The sequence below is a fragment of the Sminthopsis crassicaudata genome, chromosome 2 (genome assembly GCF_048593235.1).
Source record: "Sminthopsis crassicaudata isolate SCR6 chromosome 2, ASM4859323v1, whole genome shotgun sequence".
Taxonomy (NCBI): domain Eukaryota; kingdom Metazoa; phylum Chordata; class Mammalia; order Dasyuromorphia; family Dasyuridae; genus Sminthopsis; species Sminthopsis crassicaudata.
The window spans coordinates 542,643,965-542,658,109 of NC_133618.1; the positions used below are offsets into that span (position 1 = coordinate 542,643,965).

The window sequence follows — 14,145 nt, forward strand, 5'->3', positions numbered from 1 at the left end:
ATGGATTTGAATTTTGAACTAATAAGAAAAGCTGAGGGCTACAAAATTAATACTTTGGACTTGGGGTTTTGGAAAAGCCAATATTTAGAGAATTATTTAGAGAAATTAATTCAGACTACTCATTGAAAAGACATGTACTGAAGGTGAAGCTTTTAAATACTTTGGCCACTTAATCAGAAGACAGAACTCTTTGGTTAAGACCCTGGTACTGGGAAAGATTGAAGGGAAAAAAGGAGAAAGGGATGACAGAAAATAAGATAAGTAGTGTCATAGAAGCAATGACTTGGGCAGACTTTGGGAGATAACAGAATATAGAACCATCTAGTGTGTTATGGTTCATAGGGTCATGAAGAACCAGACATGACTAAACAAATGAACAACAAAGAAGAAATATGTAGTTAATATAGCTAAGCCTTAACCTTTCCTTAGTTTATTTCATTCCTAAATATTTAGTATATTGTAAGATTTCATTGAAGTAAAATTGCAGAACAGAAAGAACAATAAACCAATATGTATGTTTGAAATTTCACTTTATATTTCATTCTGAAATGACAAAATTAAGTAGATGTTTATTTTTTTTCTTCTGTGCATCAATTGTGTATATTTTGTTTTAACCAGGATGTTTTGGTTGTAAGTTGCACATCAGAATGGGTAACTGCTAATCATGTTCTAGCAACATGTAGGACTGCCTTGAAGCAACAAGGTGTTTTGGGATTAAACATGGCTCCCTGCATGAGAGCCTTTTTAGAACGACTACCTATAATGCTTCAGGAGCAATATGCATATGAAAAGGTAAGAAAATATATCTGAATTCAAACCTAAACCCCAGAAGTGCCTATAACATTATCAGTATAGATTTTTCCCTTCCTACACTCTTACAGCAGCCACCCTAGTTTAAGCCTTTATTAATCTTACTTAAGATTATTTTAGTAGCCTCCTAACACTAGGTTTTTCACTTTAGAGTTTTTTTCCTCTTTAATCCATCCTTCATATCTCTCTCCTAGTGCTATTCTTGCTAAGACACTGGTTTGATTTTGTTCTTTCTCTACTTAAAAGTTTACAGGAAGTTCCCATTGTCTATCTGTTTGATACCTGCCTTTCTATTTATTGATCTAATTCCGTTCCTGGCATCTAAGGCCCTTCGTACTCTGCTTGCAACTCATCTTCCCAGATTTATTTTGCACAATTCATCTTTTTGTAAGTCAGCACAGCATTTATTTAGCTATATTGGCCTTTTTTCTAGTTCATGTTCTCATCTCCCTTTTCTTTGTGAATCTCATTTCCAGGACTTGGGACTTTCAGTATATCTTTTTACCTTTGTCCTTTTCATTACAATTCAGTACCAGAGCCAGCTTCCATGTGAAGCCTCTCCTGTTAATTTCTCACTTCTTTTTCTCCTTCTAACCTCTAATTAAAAGTGAAAATGCTTCTCCCCACCTCATATGGCTCATAGAATTTGTCTAGAATTCCACTTTGTGCTTTTCTCACATCGATATCACTGTTATTTATGTACATATCTTTTCCCCAATAGATCAAAAAATTCTTAATTCTAGTATAAATATTTGTTGAGCTTTTATTGAGCTTTCACATATAAATTTCTAAGGCATTATGTAAAAATCATTGGTTGAAACTGAGAAATTTACCTTTTAAGAACAGAATATTGCATGCTTTGGTTGATCAAGTTGTTATTTACTTCATTCAGTATATGATTGGATTACTCAGATCATGTAATCTTAATATTAATCAAACTAAAAGCTGTTTTTTTAAAAGGAAGAAGGCAAAATAGTTTTAGCTAATTTGATTTTTAAAAAGAAAAGCAAATTACTGTTACCACAAATGAAAAAGATAAATTCACAACCAATGGAAAAAATGAAAGCAATTTTAAGGATCTCCTTTTCCCAACTATGTGCCAGATAATTTTTTTATTATTATTTTTATTAATTTTTATAATTATAACATTTTCTTTGGCAGTACATATGCATAGGTGTTTTTTTTTTTTTGTTTTTTTTTTTTTTTTGTTTTACAACATTATCCCTTGTACTCCCTTCTGTTCCGAGTTTTTCCCCTCCTTCCTTCCACCCCCTCCCCTGGATGGCGGGCATTCCCATACATATTAAATATCTTATAGTATATCCTAGGTACAATATATATGTGCAGAACTGAATTTTGTTGTTGTTGTTGTTGCAAAGGAAGGATTGTATTCACAAGGTAAAAATAATCTGGGAAGAGAAACAAAGCAAAACAACAACAACAAAAAAAACAATGCTCACAGTTTATATTCATTTCCCAGTGTTCCTTTTCTGGATGTAGCTGATTCTGTCCATCATTGATCAATTGGAATTGGATTAGCTCTTCTCTATGTTGAAGATATCCACTTCCATCAGAATACATCCTCATACAGTATCATTGTTGAAGTGTATAATGATCCCCTAGTTCTGCTCGTTTCACTCAGCATCAGTTGTTGTAAGTCTCTCCAAGCCTCTCTGTATTCCTCCTGTTGGTCATTTCTTACAGAACAATAATATTCCATAACATTCATATACCATAATTTACCCAACCATTCTCCAATTGATGGACATCCATTCATTTTCCAGCTTCTAGCCACTATGAAAAGTGTGCCAGATAAAATTGACAACATTAATGAATATTTACAAAAATATACTAATTACCTAGGTTACCAGAATAGGAAATAAAATATTAAATAGCACTATCTTAGGAAAAAAATGCACAAACCATAAATTATTCCCTCTCTCCCCATTCTCCATCCCACAAAAAACCAAAATTTTAGGACTACATGGATTTACCAGCAAACTCAGCCAAACATTTAAAGAACAGTTGTAACAATATGATATATTTTTAACATATATTGGATTACTTGGTGTTGAAGGGAAGGAGAAAAAAAATTTGGAACACAAGGTTGTATAAGGGTGAATGTTGGCTTCTATGCATATATTTTGAAAATAAAAAGCTAAAAAAAAACAAACCCCCTATGATGTGAGAAATTGTAAAGAGGATATATCGTCTCAGAGAAACCTAGGAAGGCTTGTGTGAACTGATGCAAAGTGAAGGGAATGGTTTTTTTTATAATAATAGCAATATTAGAAAAAAATCAACTTTGAAAAACTCGGTAATTGTGATTAACACAATAATGAATCACAGTTCCAAAAGACTTAAAATGAAACATGCTTATACTTCTCCAGACAGAGAGCTGATAGGTTCAGTATAGGTTATATATAGTATGTTTTCTTCACTGTCATTTTCTTTTTATTTGAACATTATAAATGCAGGAATTTGTTTTGTATGACTACATATTTGAAACGAGAGTCTTGTTTTTCCATTTGGTGAGGTAAAGGAAAGGATGAAGGAGAGATTTTTGAACTGAAATTAAAAAAAAAAAAATGAGAGCCCAGTTTGCAAAACATGATTTTATAGTGAAACCATCATGATTATGTGATTTCTTCCAATTGCTTTCAGCAGCATACTAGTGAAAACAAAGGAAACTGATAGTAAGAGTAACTAGTGTTAGCCTTTGACAAGGCATGAATGACAAGAAGGCAAAGAAGGGGCTAAGAGGAGGGAAGTAGAGAGGGAAAGTATGATCAATGCTTAACTTAAAGTATTGGGATTTTGAAGGATAGAAAGTGAGGCTAAATCAGAGGTATTAAGACTGGAAAAATAAGAAGGAATGAAATGATTTGATGTCATGGTGAGAACAAATAATAGATTTAGAAGTAAAAGTAAATGGAGAAATGGAAAGATAGGCTGTGGTTGGTGGGAGGAGCTTAATAAGTTCTTGATCATGAAGTTGAACAGTGATAGATGATGGTGAGATAAAGCTTTTGACCTTTCTTATGCTTGAATTAAGAAGACTGAAGGTACATGAAACCAGAGGTTGAGATCAAGAAGAAAAACTCTGAGCCTAGTATTGAAGTCCTTGGGGTAGGAAGAAGAATTTCCAAATCATAGATCTATAAACAGTAATTGAGATGGATGAAATGCACATTAAAAGGAGAAATGAACAGTTAGAGCAGCAATTGGTAGTTAAGCCACTTAAGAAGTGGCTATCCAACCTATGCTTGAAGATCTCTAGCAAGGAGAAATTGACCAGCTCTTAGGGCAATGCCATTTCACCTTTTAACAGTTTTTTCCACTGTTAAAAATCTGTTAATTATTTTTGATTTACAGGCCATAAATTTTGCTTTCATAATTTTTATTTATTTTTTAAACGACTCAGAAATGACAGGTTGTAGTACCATATTTTCTTCAAAGTCTACAGAATCCTCAGTTGTCGAATCATTTTCCTTTATTTTACATTATTTATTAATAGGTACTTGAACTTATTTACAGAACGAGAGGCCTTTTCTCCTTATAAAGTTTTTGCTGTTGATTTATCTTCTTATACTAAAGGTTTTCAAGTTTTCTTTTTCTGGAGATCTTGATAAATTTAGTCTTCTCTTCCCACTCCCCCCTCCCTTATTTTTCTTTATTGCTCACTTTCTAGCTCTCTCCTCTTTGATAGTAGTTTCCCTGGGGACTAGATTTTAGAGGGTCTCCTCTCAAGCTGGACAGTTCACAGTCTAACAACAGAGACCTCTGGCACTGGCATACTTTTTGGGATAAGAACTGACTCCTTTCAATGATGGATGCTTTTTCTCAGGGTCAATGGAGTGGTACTGCTACCCCAGATATAGTGTCCTGTTGTTCCCTTTGTTCCTCAGTTCTCTGGCCTACCAGTACAGAGTGCTGCCAGGCTGCCATTGTAGTCTGGACAGATTTCTGTCCTTTGAACTTGGAAATTCTAGTACTGAGTGAAAGAGGGCTATGGTTTAAATGTGGGATTGAATTATGTTGCATGGACAGCCTTTCCTGCTTCCCCCTTCCCCCACACCCCCTACAGTGAATTTTCTACTATGGCTCAACAGATTTAGGCAGTTTGAAACTTGGATCTCCAGAGTACTTTTGTTGCAAGCCCATAAGTCGGGTGACTAATGCAGCCTTGCTGCCCAGGATGTGAGGAGTGTGGTTCTTTGTGAGTGCAAGTTAGGTGTTATTTTTGTGGAGTTTTATCTTCTTTTGGGTTCCTGGGGTTTTAGACCTTGGAGACAGCTGAAGTGACTTTATTTTTGCCATATAATTTCTATTTTGAAGAGGTTGTAAGAGTCAGAGGAATGGTTTAATACTCCATCTTGTTTGATCATTGTTTGATCATGTGAAAGTCTCCCCCCTCCCCCGACAGTCTTTCAAAGATTATTTGACATTTGTGTTAGTCTAGTAATTTTTAAAAATTCATTTCAGTTATCTAAGGTTTCTAGTTCTTTTTAACATATGTTTTTCAAACATTCCAAAAATGGCAGAGAAAACAAGAGGCAAAATAAAGAATTGAATAATCCTTCTCTCTGTGTTTTCCTTTACCACCTCACTCACCTTGTTGGTCAGAATCAGATCAGAAATAGTAGTTGTCTTATTTGTTTCTACTTGTAGAAGAATGAAATTGTTAAGGCATTGCAAGCATTTATTAGTTCTGCTTTTTACAGAAAATTCCTTCTTCAGTTGTTAAAATCTAGATTCTAAATGGCAAGATTGTGATATTTCCAAATTGTCTTACTTCTGTCCAATGGTCATTAATACATTCTCCTATCACTATTATTTCTGTTTTTTCCTCTATTTCTCTTTTTCAGGGAATAATCAGCCACTTCTTTTTTCTTCCTCTAACCATTATTGGATTTATACTTTGTTGGTGGTCTCTCTGGATCCACCACATCATCATTGCATAGGGCACTAGAAGGTGTTTCTTGTTTAGAAGGTCTAGATACATCTTGTATTTAAAAAAATGCTTGTTATGAATTGAATACTTGCTATATTCTGTGTGCTGCAGCAGAGTTCTCTTGTTTGCTATACTTGCTAGAAATGAAATCCTCATTCTTTTCATTCTTGTTGTTAATTTTTGTGACCAGTTTCTTTATATCAAACTTTTGCTTGTTTCTTTGGAGGTTTTCCCCCCTATTCTTGTTAGCCCCAGAGGCCTTTGCATAGGGCTATATAGTGAGTTTTTTGTTCTTTTTGTACATTATGAGAGCGAGCTTGTTGCCTTTTTTTTTTTTTTTTTTTTGTTGTTGTTGTTGTTGTTGTTGTTGTTGTTGTTGTTGAGGTAATTGGACTTAAGTGACTTGCCCCTGTTACTGGGGTTAAATAATAGCCAGGAACTGTTAAGTGTCTGAGGCCAGATTTGAACTTAGATTCTCCTGACTTCAAGGCTGGTGCCCCATCGGTACTGATTTCCCGGAATATAATCTTTTTTCAGTTTCATTTATCGGAATTGCTTTAGACATATACTAATAGTGATAGATAATTCCTAACAACAATAAGTCATTACTTTCTGGTCCCAATATGTTGTTTGAACAAGTCTTTTGCATGTTAACTATCTCTTGCCACACTCAGTGATATATCTGGTAAGCAAAAATCTTTCTACTTTTTGCATTGTTTAATATTTATAATCAGATACTATCCTTGTGGTAGGATCTGTTAGGGAATTCTGTATAATTATATGCATGGGAGGTACTTTATTCAAGGAAAGCCCTTGAAGGGGGTTGTATTTTTTAATAACCAGCTGCTTTAATCAGCAAATAGGATCTTATAATCTTTAGCTTTCTATGGCTTGTCTATTGTAAGAAATTTCAAAATCCTGCCTGTTTGCTTTTACTTTCTTGTGAACATATGCACAAAACCATTCTCATAAATATTTTATAGAGATTAGAATGATTTTGTAACAGTTAATGTCCTCTAACACTTTTGTACATGTGTCCTCACTCATTTGAGCTTGCTTGCTCTCTCTCTCTCTTGTCATTTTCCTCATTCTTCTGAAATTTCCCCTTATTGCATATCTTGAAACTCATCTCCTGAACACCTTCAAAATTATTACCTTACACATGAATTTTTTCAGTCTGTACTTGATCAAATTTTTTCAGAGGTGAAAAGAACGTTTTATTCATTTTCAAAGGCTATTTTAAGCTCTTTAGAAAGATTTTAGGCAAGTTAGTCTTCTTTGTATACCTTTCTTAACTTATTTATTCCTTAAATTTTATTTTAGCCACATGTAGTTTGTGGGGATCAGCTCGTTCATAGTCCTTATATGCAATGTCTGGCTTCACTTGCTGTTGGACTGCATCTAGATCAGCTCTTATGTAACCCGCCAGTACCACCTCATCACCAGAGCTGTCTTCCTGATTCTTCATCATGGAATCCAACTGAATGGGCATGGTTAGAATGTTTCTCAACCACCATAAAAGCTGCTGAAGCATTGGCAAAGGGAGCACAATTTCCCGAGTCCTTTACTGTTCCTGATCTGGAACCAGTTCCAGAAGATGAACTTGCATTCCTGATGGTAAATTACTCTATAAAATGATTTTTGTTTTCTCATGGGTTGGGAAAGAGGTGTTGCAATTTTTCCTAGCGTCTTTAACCACATGAGAAATAGCAAGCATGATGCAGAATAAGGAATGCTTAGCCTACATTGCTGCATTTGAGTAACTGTTTTCAAATTTGAATCCTGCCTTTGCCATTTAATATCTGTGTGACGTTGGGGGAAAGTCTTTTAAACCCTTCTGACCCTCAGTTTTCTTCTAAAATAAGGAAATTGGACTAGCTGAATATTAAGGTCTTTCTAGCTTCTAGACTTATGATCCTATGATATATTACTGTTACTTAATAACAACTAACTCCTACAAATAGAAACAGACCTATAATCACAGAAAATCTAAAATGCCTTTAATAAGATATTAGTCAGTGAATTTTCAGAATCTCACCAGATCTTTTGGTATAACTCAATAGCCTTTTCTGATATTTTTACATTTTCTACTACTTTTATTACCTAATTAGCATACTAAAAATTTGCATCATTTTACATTGACCACTTGATTGTATATAAAAAAATTTAATCAATTTTTGTTTATTCTACCCACCACTCTAGTCACTCTTAAGGACATGGAGCTCATTATTAAATATATCTGCAATAGTTTAATATGTTGGCATTTTCTTTGGGCAACATTGGAGGTTGTTTAGCTTCAAAATCCTTATAAAGAACATGACTACCTGACCAAATAGTACTGCTTCATGTCAAAGTAGATCAGCCCAATGCAACATTGATAATAATTTTGTTAGAAATAATTCTCTTTTAATTTTTATAACACTATCAAAATCTCGTCTGTTGGAAAGAGAAGCTGAGCTTTCAGCAGATAAAGAGAAAATATTGATTATAATATTCACCCTAACATCTTCCATGTGTTTGCAGGATAATAGTAAATGGATTAATGGTATGGATGAACAGATTATGTCTTGGGCAACATCGAGACCTGAGGTTAGTGAAAATGGCATTTATCTATGTTTGAAGTACATCCAAAAATGATTGTTTTTCTTGTCACATAATTTAATTTGACATACTATGTCCTTGATTTCACATGGGTCATCCAGGCTTATTTTTTGCCTGTTTTTTTCCTTTATCATAGTCATTCTTTTATTTTGGAAGTGGAGTAATTAATTTTTATTAAATATTTTCTACAACTGATGACTTTATGCCTTTTTTAAAATATATGGGTCATTTCCCAGTATTACTCCCCCAATTTTGATTCCTCCCTTTATTTTAAAAATTTAAGCAAAACCCTAATGACAAAATGGTTGATTGCATTTGGCAGTTATGTGTCATTTCACACTTCCCATCTTTTTTATGGAGTGGGGAGAGATATGTTTCCTTCCCATTTCTTTGGGATCGAGATTGGTTTTTGCAATTAATTTGGATTTGGCTTCACTTTATTGTTGTTTTCATTTACTTTGTTATACTTAATGTTTATTTGTTCTTTGGTTTTTCTATCTTAGTTCTACATCAGTCCTTACAAGTATTCACAAATGCTTTATATTTTTTGTTCCTTAAGATTCAGTGACATTGGATCACATTCATATACTGTAATTTATTCAATCCAAATTTCCCAAATGGCTCTTATTTTGTTTCTAGCTTGTTACTACCTCAAAGAATGCTTCTGGGAATATTTTGTTATATTTGGGATCTTTCTTTTTTGATATTACATTTGCTGGATATATGTCTAATAGTAAGATGATTGATTCAAAAGATATAAACAGTGGATTGTCCTATAAAATTCCAGATTTTTTTTTCCAGAACTTTTGGATCAGTTCACAGTTCTAGCAACAGTATATCAGTATTTGTTTTATTACAGTCCCCACAGCACTGACAAATGTTTCCTTGAGTATTTTTTGCCAGTTTGATGAGTTAAAGATGAAATCTCAGAGTTGCCTTAATTTGCATTTCCTCATTAGTGATTATAAGATGATTATTTTATGATTTTATAGGATTGGCATCTAGGAGGCAAATGTGATGTCTATTTATGGGGTGCTGGAAGGCATGGACAACTTGCTGAGGCTGGTAGAAATGTGATGATACCAGCTGCTGCTCCTTCATTCTCACAGGCTCAACAGGTAACTAGGTTCAGTGATGGAGGAGAAATTTTAAAGGGCTGAAAATTCTGATTTTGTGATAAAGATGTATATTTCAAGGTTTTATTGTCAAGGATCCTAAGTAAAGTTATTACAAAGTATACTTTACAAATAAAAGCACTACTACCGAGTTCTTTAGTAAATTTAAAGATGTAATTTAGAGGGTTTCTAATTGATTTCCAGGTATTTTTTTTCCCCAAGTGAATTTTCATCATAGTTCATTACTATTTCTTAGTATGTATAATGTAAAATATTATTATAGAAATATTCTTAACATGCTTTTATATAGTCCCCTAATTAATGATTCCCTTTTTCATTCATTAATACTTCTTTGGACATTTTAGGCATTCCAGATCTTTAATTGATTCTTCAAGGTCAAAATAATCTTACTAGTGTATCTTTCTCATCACAGTCTCTCCTGCTCATAAAACTTAAGTCATTTCTGTTCACAGGATAAAAATTTCTCAGCCTAACACTTCATAGTCTAGCCTCATCCCTATTTCACACTATCATCCCCATTCATGGACTTTACATTTTGACTTGTACTGGCCTCCTAAAATTTTTTTAGTTTGGGTTATCTGTCTCTTCTGAAATAGCTTATTTATTTCTCCATCTTGAAATTCTCCATTTTATTCATCTTTCAGGTGCTACCAAAATTCAGTATTAATTTCTCCTCTAGTTTCTCATAATATGACTCTACATTTATTCCATTCTACCTTTCATCACAGTTATTTGTTTCTTTATTTCTTTGGCAGGATTGTAACTTTCTTAGGGACATTAATTGTAGCATTTTTCATCTTTCTATCTTTCTATCCCAGATAGTACAATGCTTTAGAAGTAGTGATGCTTAATAATATTTTTTAAATTTAATTGAGTTGGGATTACTGACCTAGCTTTCTTTTTTCTTTACTTCAAATAACTTGTAGGACCTATTTTACGTAAATATTCTTCTAGTCTCTGTTACTTATCTGTTCCTTGATAAAAATCTCTGAACCAAACCTTCTCCTTCCTAGCAAAATTATCCAGGATCCCAAATAGCTTTGGAAAAGTTGAGTTATTTTCACAGCCATCTTGATAAACTAGCAATTTGTGGTGCTCAGGGAAAATTACTTTAATTTTAAAATTGAGGATTTGGTATCTTTAGATCAAGCATGAAAGAGTATTATTTAGCATGTTGTAGTTTAAAGCTTATATATTAATAGAAATGTAGTGTGACTTCTGAATATGTATATATAATAAATTTGTATTTATGTGTATTTTTAATTCCAGGTCATTTGTGGACAGAATTGCACCTTTGTCATACAGGCGAATGGCACAGTATTGGCTTGTGGGGAAGGAAGTTATGGCAGATTGGGACAGGGAAATTCAGATGACCTGCATGTATTGACAGTTATTTCAGCATTACAAGGTTATAGTTTTTTTCATTGAAAATATGGATTTCATTAAACTTTACCGGGGCTAATTCATGGATAAAATTATATGGATTAGATAGTTATATAGGTAGGTAGGTAGGTAGGTAGGTAGATAATAACTAAGCTGTCTACCTTCCTACCAACTTATCTATCTATCTAATTTTATAGTGTTTTCATATAAATTTAAATAAATAAGTGCTGAATTCTTTTTGCGTGCAGTCGATGCATGGATACATCTTTAATTGCTACATTTTAACAGTATTGTTTCTGAAATTATTCATCATTAAGTAATGTTAGTAGCTGCAGAAGTTTAATATTATTGTGAGCTACTGAAGAATATTAATCAAATGCTTGGAAGATGCATAAATTATAATTAGGTTAATAACTGCATGTAATTTTGCTTGTATTTCCTTTAAAAATAAAATAGTTTACACATGATAATATAAAGACATGGTAAAGTATTTCAGAGGACCTCTGTGTCAAAGGTAGCCTTTACTGGAAGAAAAAATGTCAATGAATAATTCCCTGAAGAATGATTAGTTTTTATTTTTAATTTTAGCAATACAAAAATTAACATTTTATAAAAATAAAAGTATCAGAATCAACTAAAAATATCAAATAAGTTCCTATAAAATCAGAAGTTATCTATCTTAAGCTTTATTTGTGATAGTTCTTTTCAGCAACTGATGATAGTTTTGCTGGATACTTGTAAAATAACCAGGGAAATATTTTTTTAGAGAACTTATGCTTTGAATTTTTCATGTCAGTTATGTTCTGTTTACACAGAGTTTAGAACTGATAGAAAGAAATAGAATATTTTTCATATAACATTGCTGACTTATTTTTTTGTTCTTTCATAGGCTTTGTGGTAACACAGCTAGTAACTTCTTGTGGCTCTGATGGGCATTCCATGGCCTTAACTGAAAGTGGTGAGGTCTTCAGCTGGGGAGATGGAGACTATGGCAAGCTTGGCCATGGGAATAGTGACCGGCAGCGGCGTCCTAGGCAAATAGAAGCTTTGCAAGGAGAAGAAGTGATTCAGGTTCTTAAGAGAATTTATCATTCAGAATTTAAGTAGACAAGCTAAAATATGAGAACTATTATGAAAGGTCAAAAGTAAATTAATTAAAGGAAGAACTGTTATTGTTTGAATACAGACCGAAGCGTGCTGCTTTTCACTTTTGTTCTTTTTTAAATTTCGGTCTTCTAGTACAGAATCACTAATATTGAAATGCTTTATATAATTATACTGTATAACCTATATCTGATTGCTTACCATCTCAGCAAATGAGGAGGGGAATAAAAGAACGGAATTTGGAATTCAAAACTTAAGAATCCCACACAAATGCTAACCCCCCAAAAAAATTGTTTTAGCGTGTAATTGAAGAAAAAATAAAATTTTATATATTGATATTTATGTGTGTGTATATGGATATGTGCATATAAATACATACATACCTACACACACACACACACACACACACACACACACACACACACACACACACACACACACACATATATACCTATATAGTACATAACAGAAGATTTTAAAACAAAAATGAATTTAGAATGACAGGATATCTAATAAGTTGAGTTTGTATTTGGGAATTAAATATCTTTTGATAGGCAATCAATCAGTGTAACAAATCTCTTGAACTGGTCATTTTAACTCAATGTTCAAAATCTAAATTCCAAGATTTTATATGCAATGGAGACAGATTTAGCTTCTTTCTCATTTAAATGTTTTTCCTGGAATGTGGAATTGATATGAGGAGATATACTCCTTTTGACAAAGATATTTGGTCTAGAAACATGGTAACTTTGAATATCAGGCTGTTACACGTAGAGGCCAAGTTAATTTATAAAACAAAAGACTTCTTGAAAGCCAAAAAGTTTTTTTGGTACACATAGCTTAAAAGCAGTCCCCATCTAATTTGTTTTAAACTTGACCTTCATGTGGGAGAAGTTATCATATAGGTGGAATAAACAATTTTTCAAATCCTTAACTTTAATACAGTTAGTTTTGCTTAGTTTTCATGATTGTGGAAGATACTGGATTAGGAGTAAGAAAGAGGACTGCATTGTATTTTATGTATACCATCTTGAACAAAGTCCTTTTATCTCTCTGAGGCATAGGTTATTCACTTATAAGATGAGAATGGTAATGTTTATACTACCATCCTCACAGTGTTATGAGAAAAAAGCACTTCCTAAATTGTAGGTAGGTATCTGTATAAGTGTGACTTAGTAGTAATAAAAAAAGTTGTTTTAAAATGTATTAGTTAAACTTGTTAATATTTCTAATTAAGTTTTTAAAAATATACTATTTCAGATGTCATGTGGCTTCAAACACTCAGCAGTGGTGACATCAGATGGCAAGCTTTTTACCTTTGGGAATGGTGACTATGGTCGTTTGGGCCTTGGAAACACTTCTAACAAAAAGCTTCCTGAGAGAGTGACGGCATTAGAGGGATATCAGATTGGACAAGTATGGAATGAATCTATAAAGCAGTATATCTGATAATGATCTCTTCTCTCTTCAGTTTTCATTTATGTACTGCATACTTAAAATTATATTAGTTAGTTGTATTTATAGTTCACTTTATCATTTTTAAATGTTTTTTGGAGTGTGTTTTAATTCATTGATATGTTTTATATGTGTTTTGCTAACATGAAAGTTCAAATATTAACACGTGCCTTTATCATAAAATGTCAGAATAGAAAATAGTAACTATAGGATGGTCTTTTTCTTTTCTAATCTACAGTAGTAGATCATCCTGTGTACCTATGTTCCTTAGTCACATTCTATATGGTGCTAAACAGAAAGGAGAGAAATCTTTGATTATCATTTGGAAGGCTTATTTCAATTGTCTCTTTTGCAGAATAACAATTATTTTTGCTTTTTATTAATAATTATATATGTTTTGTGGTAAGAACAAAGGTTGCTGTTAGTATACTATGTTCTTTCCCTCACATGTAGAGAGTATAAGTACCCTCTTAAATCCAAAGAAGATGGTAAGAGAGAGAGAAATATTAATGTTCTTCTAGATAGTTACATATAACTGACTATTATTGATTTCAAATTTAAAGGCGTGATGTACATACAAGCCTTTTCCTAATGATAAAGGTCTTTATAATCAAGGATGTGATTTTTAGGTAGCACCAGATTTTGTTTGGGGCTAACATTAGGAACTGAGATCTGTTGATGCATTGTAGCTAATAAATTTAT

The 14,145-nt window shown here is 32.9% G+C and overlaps 1 protein-coding gene across 8 annotated transcripts in view; it reads left to right on the forward strand.

The window, feature by feature from the left end:
• HERC1 (HECT and RLD domain containing E3 ubiquitin protein ligase family member 1) overlaps positions 1-14,145 on the forward strand; it is a 191,018-nt gene that overhangs the window by 153,345 nt on the left and 23,528 nt on the right. For all 8 annotated transcript variants that reach the window (XM_074294868.1, XM_074294867.1, XM_074294875.1 and 5 more), the window contains exons 60-66: positions 619-792; positions 7,088-7,381; positions 8,288-8,353; positions 9,358-9,483; positions 10,771-10,909; positions 11,774-11,955; positions 13,249-13,404. In XM_074294868.1, coding sequence (XP_074150969.1) covers positions 619-792; positions 7,088-7,381; positions 8,288-8,353; positions 9,358-9,483; positions 10,771-10,909; positions 11,774-11,955; positions 13,249-13,404 — 1,137 coding nt within the window. The remainder of the gene's footprint in view (positions 1-618; positions 793-7,087; positions 7,382-8,287; positions 8,354-9,357; positions 9,484-10,770; positions 10,910-11,773; positions 11,956-13,248; positions 13,405-14,145) is intronic.